The sequence below is a fragment of the Homarus americanus genome, unplaced genomic scaffold (assembly GCF_018991925.1).
Source record: "Homarus americanus isolate GMGI-L3 unplaced genomic scaffold, GMGI_Hamer_2.0 scaffold48354, whole genome shotgun sequence".
NCBI lineage: Eukaryota > Metazoa > Arthropoda > Malacostraca > Decapoda > Nephropidae > Homarus > Homarus americanus.
Window position 1 is genome coordinate 6,289,485 of NW_024723833.1, and position 12,389 is coordinate 6,301,873.

The 12,389-nt window shown below is 34.8% G+C and overlaps 1 protein-coding gene across 8 annotated transcripts in view; it reads left to right on the forward strand.

Moving 5' to 3' along the window:
• Positions 1-11,233, forward strand: part of LOC121863805 (pericentrin-like) — a 92,354-nt gene extending 81,121 nt beyond the window's left edge. For 7 of the 8 annotated variants that reach the window (XM_042362637.1, XM_042362642.1, XM_042362643.1 and 4 more), the window contains 11 exons: positions 744-894; positions 1,241-1,438; positions 1,890-2,096; positions 3,545-3,727; positions 4,791-4,952; positions 5,099-5,257; positions 6,048-6,233; positions 7,377-7,594; positions 7,731-7,864; positions 9,259-9,394; positions 9,928-11,233. In XM_042362637.1, the coding sequence (XP_042218571.1) occupies positions 744-894; positions 1,241-1,438; positions 1,890-2,096; positions 3,545-3,727; positions 4,791-4,952; positions 5,099-5,257; positions 6,048-6,233; positions 7,377-7,594; positions 7,731-7,864; positions 9,259-9,394; positions 9,928-10,027 (1,834 nt within the window). In that variant the 3' untranslated portion in view covers positions 10,028-11,233. The remainder of the gene's footprint in view (positions 1-743; positions 895-1,240; positions 1,439-1,889; positions 2,097-3,544; positions 3,728-4,790; positions 4,953-5,098; positions 5,258-6,047; positions 6,234-7,376; positions 7,595-7,730; positions 7,865-9,258; positions 9,395-9,927) is intronic. The other variant, XM_042362641.1, reaches the window with a different exon arrangement.
• Positions 11,234-12,389: the final 1,156 nt, after the last annotated feature.

Sequence of the window (12,389 nt, forward strand, 5' to 3'; positions counted from 1 at the left end):
ACAGGTATGGATGAATAAAGCGTATGACCTGAAGTAATTAAAGATTTATAATACACTACTACAGCTGTTTTCTACTGTTGAAATTAAGTGGGGATCATTAGTCACTGAAAGATGTGATTGGAATTACCTGTTAATTTGTTAAAGCATTACATAATATTGAAATTCATGTGTGATAAACAAGGACTGATTTGAGAACCTATAAACATTGTAATTATCATGAATTAAATTAATGGGCTTCGCAAGTATTTTAATTCTAATGTTTGTACAGGTATTGTTATCCATTCACATATTAAATTGTTTTGTTTATGATTTATTATTTAAACCTGCAGACGTACTTGACTACAAACAGATGAATTTTAGGCCTCTTTAAGTCAACTTTGGGTTACTTTTACCAACTGAAAATGGAAGCAGTCATCCTTGGTTTCATAAGCCTCTAGTACTACCTAGGTGCTCTAAGATTCAATTTTCCTACAAGCATTATATCAAAGTCAATTAATTAGCCACTTTTTTCCTAATGAAAGCATTCATTGATGAAACATGGTGTTCTTCATCAGTTAAAACTTTTTGAATATAAATATATGTTTGCAGCTGTAGAATTAAAATCAAAGTATAAAGTCCACAAATCCTTTAGTGTTTTTTTTGTCCTTAGTACATTTGCTTGTTTAATTGTATACACTAGTAGATACTCTTACACATAGCTACACACAGCAGACCCAGTGAGTAACATTAAGTTCTCATTTCAGTGAAACTTTAGAAACTAATGAAAAAGAAGTCGAGATGCTGAAGGACGCTCTGCAGGCGGAGCGTAACAACTTCAGCCGCGTCTCAAAAGCTCTCAACCAGCAGCGACACTTGGCAGCTGTGACACGTTCTCAACAAGATGGTGTCATCAAGGTACTGTCAAGATACTGTAAGATATGGTTATGTGGCAACTGCTTTATTTGACTGCCACACAGGGATAGGTTAATGATCACGTAAAGAAATACTAAAGTATTTGTAAATCATAAACTCTTGAACCATCCTATGCACTTGGGTGCCTCCAGGGAGAATCAAACCCTTTGCATCTGGTTCACTACTGTATATGACTGTGTAAAAGAGGAATATTAAATGATAAAGCACCATGAATCTACATCCAAGAATAGTTTTCTTTATGAATTTATTTGCTTTATGTCTATTTGTTAAGTATAAGATGAGTGAATTATTATATTATTATTATTATTATTTTTATTTTTACCTCAAGGATCTCCGTTGTACTCTGGACAGTGAACGGGAAAGAATTATGGATCTTTACACTCAGCTGGCTGAGCTTACTAATCAACAAGCAAATAAACAATGTGATCGAAGAGGCATTATAACAAGAAGAATGGAGTCTGAGAGAATTACGTCTGGAGTTAAAGAGACCACCACAGCCATCACCCCAACTGTTGAGGATCTCCAGGTTAAAAATTGTCTCTTTAGTTTTCTGCTCAGGACTTTTGCCTTTAGCATTTTTTGTTTTTTTGTTTTTTAGTTTAACACTAAATTACATACAAGAAACCCCATGAAGCTGTTTTGACCTACTCTCCCATACATAACCCTCACCCTTATCCTCATTAATTTTCTCTTATATCTACATACCCCTCTATGCTCCTTCTTTTGCTTAATGAACCATTTCTTTTTCCAGTTTCCTCATTTCTTAGTCTTTCTTTGATATTTGTATTTAGTTGTCAGAAAATTCATCTTGTCACTGTGCGCACATTACTAATTTTTTTAATACCCCTGTAGTTCTCTATTTTTAATTGGTCATTGTATGTTTCCACAATCTATTGTTAAAAATATCAGATAAGAATACAAACATAACCCAATCTTGACATTGTCAGGTTAATCAAACGAATGTCATTTTTGTACAGATGCAGTTGGCTGTAGAAAAGGAGCGTTTTACTGAATTACAAAGGTCATATGAAAGGGAGCGCCGAAAAGTTGTAACCCAAAATGAGCAGGCACATGCTGAAAGAGCATGTGCTAAAGTTGAGCTAATGGAAGAGCAAGGAAAATGTGCAGAATTGACCAAAACGATTAGGAATATGGAAATGGAAAAGGACACCTTATTGAGACAGGTAAAAAAATATTTGTTGAAGTATACTCTATATAGTCACACCCGAGGAGGTAATATTGGTGTATGTGTCAAGGAGATGGGTGTGATGAGATATGTATCCAATATTTATATTACTGTGTAAAGGTAAGTTTGTACAGACTGTGTTTAAAATATATAATTGTTTCTGAGTAGAATGAGGCACCTAAAATTGTTGTACTGTAGTGCTGGGAATTAAGAAGATACAAAACCAGTGGATTTTCAGTAACGGAATGATAGTTTATAGGTATTTGGAACAAGATTGTGAAATATTTGTATACGTAGTTTTATAACCATGCACTCAGATCAGACAACTCTTTTTAGCCAGCAAGTGTATGGGGTTGAATCCATAGGCCTATGGTCCTCGAATTATCGAACATCATTAGTGTTTCACTGCCAATTTCCACTCTTGCTTGGGTTGAAAATTAGATTACCCTTCACTCTCATGCCATATTCTCCCTAAAGAATTAGCAGATTAACAAATCATTTATATTTAGAGGGTTCATAAAAAAAATAGGTTGCTTTTAACACTGCTTTTTAGATTCAGCTTCACTATCAATAGCCAGGCTAAACCTGAATGTTTCCTTGTATGTACACTAATTCACCCAAGAGACCTTCATAACTAGAAATGGCCAGTGTCTATTGTTAATGTTACTGCACAAGCTTTGGGGACCTAATGTAATTTTCAGTTATGCATAATGTAAAATCAGCTGAAAGTTGTGTGTAAATAAGTTTTTTGTCCAAAATTTTGAATACACCCGACTTGTTTACCGTGGCATACTCCTGTGTGGTGTGTTTAGTCTTGCCTTACACAATGTTCTGGTGTGTTGAACAATAGAGGTACAGTATTAATTTGTAGATACAGTAATTATGAAAACATCCTGTCTTTGTTTAACTTTTATCACTTACTTAGGGGCTGGCTTTAAAAAACACAAGGTGATGTAAATGGTATGAAAATAATTGTGTTTGTACTGCTTGTAAAAGATACATTCATTCGGGGCAAACTTTTTGAAAATATGGGAATTACTGTATTTTGGTGTATTGATGATTTGGAGTTGCAGTGTCTTTGCACTGGGTTCATATGTACATCTGCACGGCGAATGGTGTGTCAGCTGTGTCGATTGATTGGGTACCAAACTTCAGAGTTGGGGAAGTGAAAGTCGTCAAGTGCAGAGTTGGCCAGTCTCCTTCCTTGTGTAGCAATGACATGGTTCTCATTATACTGTACCCATACTTCCCCTAATGTACTGTCAGGCCATTGGGACCCAAAATAATTTTTTCATGTGGTTGATTAGAAAGGCTTCAGTGTACAGTATTTGGAATATATTTTTCATAAATGTTATACATTGAAATATTACCTGTCAGAACTTGAGTAACATGTACATTTTAACTTAAAAGTATAGTGCACAAATATTTTCTTTTCATTATTAATAGATGAGCCAAAACCGGGAGCGTTTGCAACACCAAGAATCACGAATTCGAGAAATGGAAGCAGAAATAAGGAAATTGGAGGGTGATTTAAGAGCCCAAGCAGATGGACATCAAGCAGCATCTCACAGAGTTCGGGAAGAAGATGCACAGCTTCATATTAACTATACACGCTCTTTAAATAAATTGGTTAGTATCTTTTAACAAGTAACATTTAAGGGTGGTGGCTAGCCTAAAATAAAGCATGGGAACTCCATATGCATTTAAGGGGAGCGTTAATAATTGATCAATCAATATCAATTTCCTGTCAGTAATTAAGGACACCAGATACATTGTTACTATACCCATGAATTGGTTCTGCTTAATCCCTAATCCTTGATATCTGATTTTTCCCTTATATTCTTATCAATTTTCAAAATCCTACCTCTCCATAACTTCTCGCTAAATTACGTTGAAATTCGCGTGTAATAAAGGTAATTTACTCTTCTTGAGCGTAACATAGAGACATTTCAAATTATCGCTTTCGAATTGAGTCCATGAATTTTTTTCCTAACTTACCATTTTCTCCTCCAAATATTTATAAAGAAAAATCAGTAAATAGTAAACCAAGCCAAATGTAACAAAAAAAATATATATGCTACGCCATGCGCAGTATGTTATTCTACTACTTAGCTTTTGTTTTATTAGAATCGGCCCATAAATGGCCAAGCCTTAGGGATTTGAAGGTTAGAAAAACTTGTTCTGAGATAATGGCCGATAAAGGTGGCGTGAGAGCAACTCACGATCGTACCTCACTCTCGCATGTTTGATGAGTAACTGGTTCTCATGACGGCAGTCTCCCGTGGGTAGCGAGCTGAGAAGTGATTGATATTACTTCACATCAAAATATTATAAATACTTTTCTGCAGCCTTTCCTATGTAAACAGAAGGGCCCTCTAAATGAAGGAGGGGTAGAACAATCATGCAGAGCTACATAAATATTACGAATTCTGCAATAAAAATACGTCAGCATATAGCCATAGGCAACAGCTTTCCTCAGGAATTTTTCTGAATATTTTTGTAATTTTCCAATTTTCAGCCAGACGTTCCCCTTAAATGTCTTGGCAGGAATTGACAGTATATATTGTTGTTGGCTGCAATTGCTGACATAAATATAAACTTAACTCATAATATAAGTATAAAAAAGTGTAATAGACATTTTTATGAAGACTAGAATGCCATGTTTGATTACAAATTGTGTTACTTTTCACAGGGAGAAGCAGAAGCTGAGCTTTGTACACTACGTCACAAACTAAGAACTGTCACCAAAGACTTAGAATTGTCCAAAGAGAAAGAAGAACAACTTCAGCAAGAATTAACCACAGAAAAGATGGCCATTAACAGGCTTGGCCTCCCTGCATTAGCAAGGATTAATGTACGTTTTACCCTTTTATTCTTTTACCGTGTTCAGCTACAGCAATTTAGGTGATAGAAATTGTAATTAGGATTGTAGATGCTATGCATTTAGGACATTAATCTTGTAATTTTACTAATAACTTTTTTCTTTCTTTTTCCTTATAGAATTTGGATGAGTATTTTGAGCTGCAGCTTAAAGAAAATTTGGAACTTTGCAAATCTGTGTTACGGTTAACTGATGATCGCCAGGCCATGAGACAGAAAATTGATACCCTTGAGAATACTGTCACGGATCTCACAGAACAACTTATTAAAACAAAAGCTGTAAGTCAGCCAAACATTAATATAAAAAATTTTTAGTTTTAAAACTAAAGATATTTTTCAAAGTATTTTAAAACATTAACGCTTGGATCAAGCAACCCTGTATAGTCAGCAAGTCTGTGGGTCAGAACCCCAGACCAGGGTTCTGATCTGTGACTGGGATCTAGCATTGAATAAATCAAGAAATCCATTATCAATCACCTTCATACCAGGCTCCCTAAGGATAACCACTTGGTAATAAGGTAACCAAAAACAAGAAAATAATTGAGAATTTGGCTGTTGAGCGTGAAACATGTGACACTCCAATCCCTTCATATATTGTTGATAGATGCTTTTGCCAAAATAAGATACTACACGGCTGCATGTCATTGGTGCTACAGCATAAGAAGCTGCATTGATTGTTAATAACATTTTATGGGCAGAAATCATGTTTAAACAGAAAACCGTGGAACAGTATGAAACTCAAACTTTTGTTCAGTGTGTTGATGCAGATGGTTGCTTTAGAGATCATGCATTCACAGGGGTGTCCTGTACAGTGCATGTAGTGTTATTTATATTACAGCATGTTAGTGTTATTTTAGCCATGTGGTTGATAGTAACAAACATATATTAGCTGTCTGGTTGGTTCATTATCATCATTACTGGTGTTATGGTGGACTGTCCACTCAGTACTCAGTGTATCCCCCAAAAGACTGCTCACCTGACACATGCTCAGCCCTGACCATGAGTGGAAGTGCTCATGCAGAATTTATCGCATATTTTAATTTGATTATTCTATAATTTGTTTCCACAGGCTGCCAGCAACCACGTAGATTTTGAAAAAATGCTCCAGATGGAACGTTCAGCATGGGAAAAAGAACGGACATCACTACAAAATATCATATCTCGGAAAGATATTGAAATGACAAGATTGCAGATAGAAGCAGGATCCAGAAATACTCTTCAAAATGTCAACAATGCTCAGCTAGATGATGAGAGGGTAAGGAACACTAACACATCCTAAGTGTAGTTGTTTATTAATCTATCTGATCAAATGAAGGTAAATAAATAAATAGAATATACTGTACTGTATATTCATTGTGTAGCCTGTTTTACAATTTTAGTTCTAAGTGATACTACATGTATTACAATACAGTGACATAATAGTATAATTGTTTTCGTCACTTGTTCATCTTCATATCTGATTATTTCACGAGAGGTGTCTTTATTTATGTTTATGTTATATGAAGCCCATTTAAAAACACTTACCAAAAAAATAAACAGAAATAGAAAGATGGAGAATTGATCTTGAAAACCCATTTTATAACTGTCCTTAGGATTGAACAACTCTTTGCAACCAGAAAGGCTAAGGAATGAATCCTATGGCTGCAAGGCCCTGTCAGGTAGGACATGGAGAAAAAACAAAAAACATGAATTAGAAATATGATAATCCCTCTTTTTCATTTGTGATTCCCAAAGGGTATCCCTTGACATGAAGACACTCTAAAACAAAGAGAAGACTGAAAATTTTTTGTTGCCAAGCGTAACATAATATCAGCTCATCAGCTATAAAATGCCAATGTCAGGATATACCCTCCAGATCCTTCTCACTTGCTCTCAACTTGGTAATTTAATGAGATTTTAGAATCATTTCACCATTTATTACCATACATCTGGGGCTGAGCAACTCTATATACTATAGCCAGCTAGAAAGTGAGGTACCAGTGGGCTTCATACACATTGGTTAGCTTGCATTCAAATAGGAGTTGTCCAACTAAACCAGTTTGAATTGGGTTGTAGGGTAAGACATAAAGGTACAAAGCACAATGCAACACAGTCCTGAAGAATCAATCTAGTAATTACCAACAAAAGTAGTAGCAACTCAAGTCCTCTCTGAAGGATAGGTTACCATAAAGCTATCATCCAGGTCTTGCAACAAGGAGGCATGGTCCCTTAGAACTCATCACCATCAATGTTTCAGGTCATTTTCCATGCTGAATGGTTAGCTATAATTTCCTTATGACAGCCCTTCAGGCATTATGGTCTCTTGCAGCCTTACTTGTCAGGTGCCCTTTATTATTATCAGTAATTTAGAAATAATTAATTATAAATTATTAAAACTATTTTGGTTCTATTCTGTCAGGTGCAGTACATGTATGGAAAATATGTACGAAGTGAACATTGGCGCAAGGCCCTTATTTGGCAAAAACGATACTTGCTTGTAGTTATAAAGGGATACAGGGACGATGAACAAGCTACTTTGTCCCGACTACGCAACATGGCAAGTCAGGTTCATGGTGCAGTCAGAAATGAAGCAGTAGAAGCAGCTGATAATGCAGTGCATCCCAAACATAGATTCAGGCAAGTGTCATAAATTTTTTTTGTGTGTTTTTGTGATATTAAACATAAAGTGAATGTAAGCTGTTTTGTTTAAAAAATTGAATAAAGCCCTAATATTGGTTTGTGAAATGTAATTTTTTTTTTTATAACCTTTCAGGGTTGGAGCTTTGGCAATGGTTGCAATCTGTCGAATGAAGAATATGGTTATAAAGCATCAGCGGAGAAAACGACTTGGGTCACAGATTCTCCTCCCATATCCACACACAGCCTTAACCATTCCCTCTACTCCAGGTAACTGATACATTTATTGAGCATGCTAGCATACTAAAATAGGAATGAAAAACAAGAAGAGATGGAGAAGATGAGAAGTTCTCAGACCTAATTAATGACAATAGGAAGACAAAATAGTGCCATGCACAGTAGGGTGCAATGAAGCAAGGGCTGAGTAAAGGAATATTAACAGGAATATATGAAGAATATTGAATGAGTGTAAAAGTAGAGCTGAAGAAAAAAGATATGCATGCTTTTATACATAAGTAAGACCTTCCTAAGTCGAACTATATGGGTCTTGAGGCTATCCGACTTATATATAATTCCAAATAGGCATAACCTCTCCCCTGGGTGCTTTCAACCATAATTTTGTAGAAAAATCCCTTCCAGAAACAAAATTAAAGTCAACAGTATACATTTACACAGCACTAACTTTTACTGCAGCAGATGAATCTTGAAGTGGAGGACGATGGAGTGCTGCTTACACTTACAATGTGTACCATATTCACACTTTTATTTAATTATACTTTATATTTAGTCTGCACTTAAACCTGGCTGGTGTCATAAAAAGTACTCCACTTCAGCCCAAACTCCTCACAGATAATGTTCAGGGAGACCCCAGTATCGATTATGTTTTATATCTTCAGTTTCTCTTCAATTGGTATAGCTTTGGGCACCATTCCTTTTCTCCCAGTGGTGTTGGTTTGCCTTTACTATCTTTAGAAACCATATTAATACTTCAAGGAAACCCTGAATACAAAAAAAAAAAATTCAATGATCACAGCAACAAACGTGCATGAATTAACTACTCTCCCAGCTGTCGCCTCAGACAACTCCCCGTAAGCCAGAGCTCATTTGAGTTATGGGGGGTTTTCTACTTACAGGGGTTTTACTTTGCAATCTTACACATACCATATATAATAATAATAATGGTTGCTCCTCGTGTTTGAGGATGGCCGGCCCTAGGGCCACCTAGGCATGAATTTGTTTTAGCGTAGTAGCTGTCGCCAACACCACAACCACACCCTAAATTAACGAGTTGCATGACTTGGTGTCAAGGTGTAATCCGAGAAAACCGGACAACTCACCAGCTGCCCTAGCTAACCATTACCCCAGAACCTGATCCAGGTCCCCAATTATTGCTGGGTAGACACATACAAACATCTTGCCCTCACGACTATAGTTTATACAAGGTGGGACTCGGCAGCCTTGTGAGTATCAGTTAATTCTTGCCCACCCTATAATAGGTACTTGCTGACTATGAAAAAATACAGTTATTTCCCTTTCTTAACTATGACTCATTGTCAGGATGATTAGTTTCTCTTATCTCTCAGATTTTCACCATACCTAATAAAAAGAAAGTTTTTGGTGAAATATTCAGATTAAAGTGTTCTTAATTCTCGCTTGATCACTAGATGCTTCAGAGAGCAGTAGACCAGGATCAGCTAACCAAGGTGTACTTGGAGGAGGAATGAGTTATGTTACTCTTCAGACTCCCCCAACCAAAGGCCCATCAAATAATATATGGCCACGACCTTCCTCCTCACGCAGGTATGTGGGAAGAATTGCTGTCTCTTGATATGTTACTGTTCACTTGTAGGCATATTTTATCCATTGTCTGTTAAAAACTTCATTGTTGTTGATACTTACTGATGTTATTACAGTACAGTAAAAGGATTTTTTCCTCATAAAATTCTGTTAATGTTTAGCATCAATTATATTATAAAAGCTATTACCAACACGCCAATGAAACCCTCCCATATGTCTCTTACAATAAATAACCGTGTCTGAAATATATGGTGTAATGATCCCTTTTAACAGCACACTTTCATTAAGCTCTCACATTTCCAGGAACACATCCTGAGTGCTGAGTGAGGTTTAAGTGTAATATATTAATGCTGTAACTGACTAAAAAATAACTTACTAGTCAAAACAAATTTACGAACTCAATGAAATCTTCATTACGTATAATGTTATTAAACATCTTTTATTTCTGGTGTTATACAGGTACATGTAATCTTGTATAGTTTAAAGCATTTTAACAGAATTCATATCATATAAATACATGAGTTTTCTATTTACAGGAATCTGTTTCTTGAGGAGGAATCCCCAAGACTAAATGAATATATTGAAAGGCTTGATAACATCCATTCAGCACTGGGTTTGAATCCAAAGAACATTTAAACTTGCTTTAGTGTTTTATATGAACGGGGTTAAATCAAAATTAAATTATCATCGACATGATACTTATATAAAGCGAGTCATTAAACAGGATACTGTTTCAGTAATCTGTCTGTTATTGTGATCTGTGCCATTAATTAGGATTACTTTAGCCATTACAAAATAAAACCAAAGTCATAAACAGTAATATATAATTTTTTGTGAATGTGATGACAGGTGGTAAAAGCTGTATCAGGTTGACCACTTTTATATGTTTTTTCTTAGATCTTAACTAATATAGATTCCTTACTTTTCATTTACAGAAGTACAGTATCAGAAATATATTCTTGATTTCTAGCTTTCCTTGTAGCCTCATTGAATAGAAAAATCTTAGTCCATATAAAATTCATGACTGCACAGTTATTGTCTTCAGTTCTGTGCTAAGTAACTTTTAAGTTCATGATAATTTGGTGTAGGAAAAGCTATCAAGTTTTATATTTTTTGCTTCATTGAAATATTGGAATATCTATATAAATTTTATTAATGATAATTTTAAAGAGTAAGGAAAGCTCGCACTTGCTGAAGGCAAGAAGCTTTATATAATATTGTCACAGAGTTGCGAGGAAAAGGACATATTATATAATTCCAAGATCATAGGTTTAGTAAACAACATCCATGCTAGATGTTGAAGCTGTGGAAGGTGTCTAGGCTTTTCCTCCCTTTTGATAAATATTTAATATTGTTGGGAATTTTAAAGTGGTTACTGAAGAATCACTTAGTTGTGATAATTTTTATAAAACTTGTAGGATTTAAATAAGAAATTTCATTATTGCAACACTTGCACTTTATAGAAATTGATTACACCTGTTTACCAGTAATTAATATATACCAAACTTATGTAAACTTTATGTAGACTACTTTGAACGGTTTACCTTCATATATATACTTTAATAATACGTCAATAGGAACATGAAAAATAGTACATTTTCAAGGTACAGTATAATGTTTAATGCTGTTTACAAAGGAGGAGAAAACTAATGTTAGTGCAGTAGTTGAAAAGGTTTGATTTAGTCCCTGAAAGGGGAACATATTTATGTAATTTTATCAGTGAAAGTGCTAATTGCTTCACTCATGTCACTGGCATATTAGTGTTGCTTTTGAGATCTTCCAGTTGATACTTGTACATTTTAACAGAGGTTTTGCTTACTATTATATAACTTTTTATAATGGACATGTTATATATATATATATATATATATATATATATATATATATATATATATATATATATATATATATATATATATATATATATATATATATATATATATATATATATATATATATATATATATATATATATATATATATATATATATATATATATATATATATATATATATATATATATATATATATATATATATATATATATATATATATATATATATATATATATATATAATGTGCATCACTAGTCTTCAAAAGTTATGAAGTATTTTTTTATGTACAATATATTGTATTAAAGATAGCCCAAATTATGTTATACTCTCTCATTACTAAACGGTAATTTTTATAATCCTCTATTTAAAAATGTTTTAAATAAAATTTATGGAGATACTAGCTTTAATAATCCTACAATTCAAAAGAAATGTCATTAGACAAGTTACCGGTACTACCTGAAAAGTGCAGAAGTTTTTGTTTAGCAAGTCCTGAGAATAATGTTTGAAAAGGAATCTTACAGGAGTGAAGCAAATACAGTGCAAGTACTCACCTGCTGACTACACCCAAGGCTGCCTTATTTTTGGAAACCTTAAAAGCAGATATCTCTCCTGTCCCAAGCATTTCTTTTTTGGAGCTGCCTGGCAAGATTACCTCTCCAATGTCCCACTACTCCAGCACTGCCTTGTCGATGTCCTACAAATTCGCTGTGGCTTCCTCATCTCCTCTTTGGATTTCTCTCAAAACACCAGGTACTCAACACTGTCTCACTGAGCATCAACTCCAGCATTCCTTCTTTTGATATCCTACAGCTCTTGCACTGCCTCACTGACATCCCATCACACAGACTGTACTACCTTGCTGTTTTTCCACAACTCCAGTACTGCCCTGCTGATTTTCCACAACTCCGGTATTGCCCTGCTGATTTTGTACAACTTCAGTACTGCCTTGCTGATTTTCCACAAGTCAAGTATGTACTGCCCTGCTGATTTTCCACAACTCCAGTACTGTCCTGCTGATTTTCTACAACTCCAGTATTGTGCCTTGCTGATTTTCCACAAGTCAAGTACTGCCCTGCTGATTTTCCTACTATTACTCAAGTAACTTCAGACACACAAACTTGTAAACTATTTGCCTCATTTGCTTTCACTCCTTGAGTTGCACT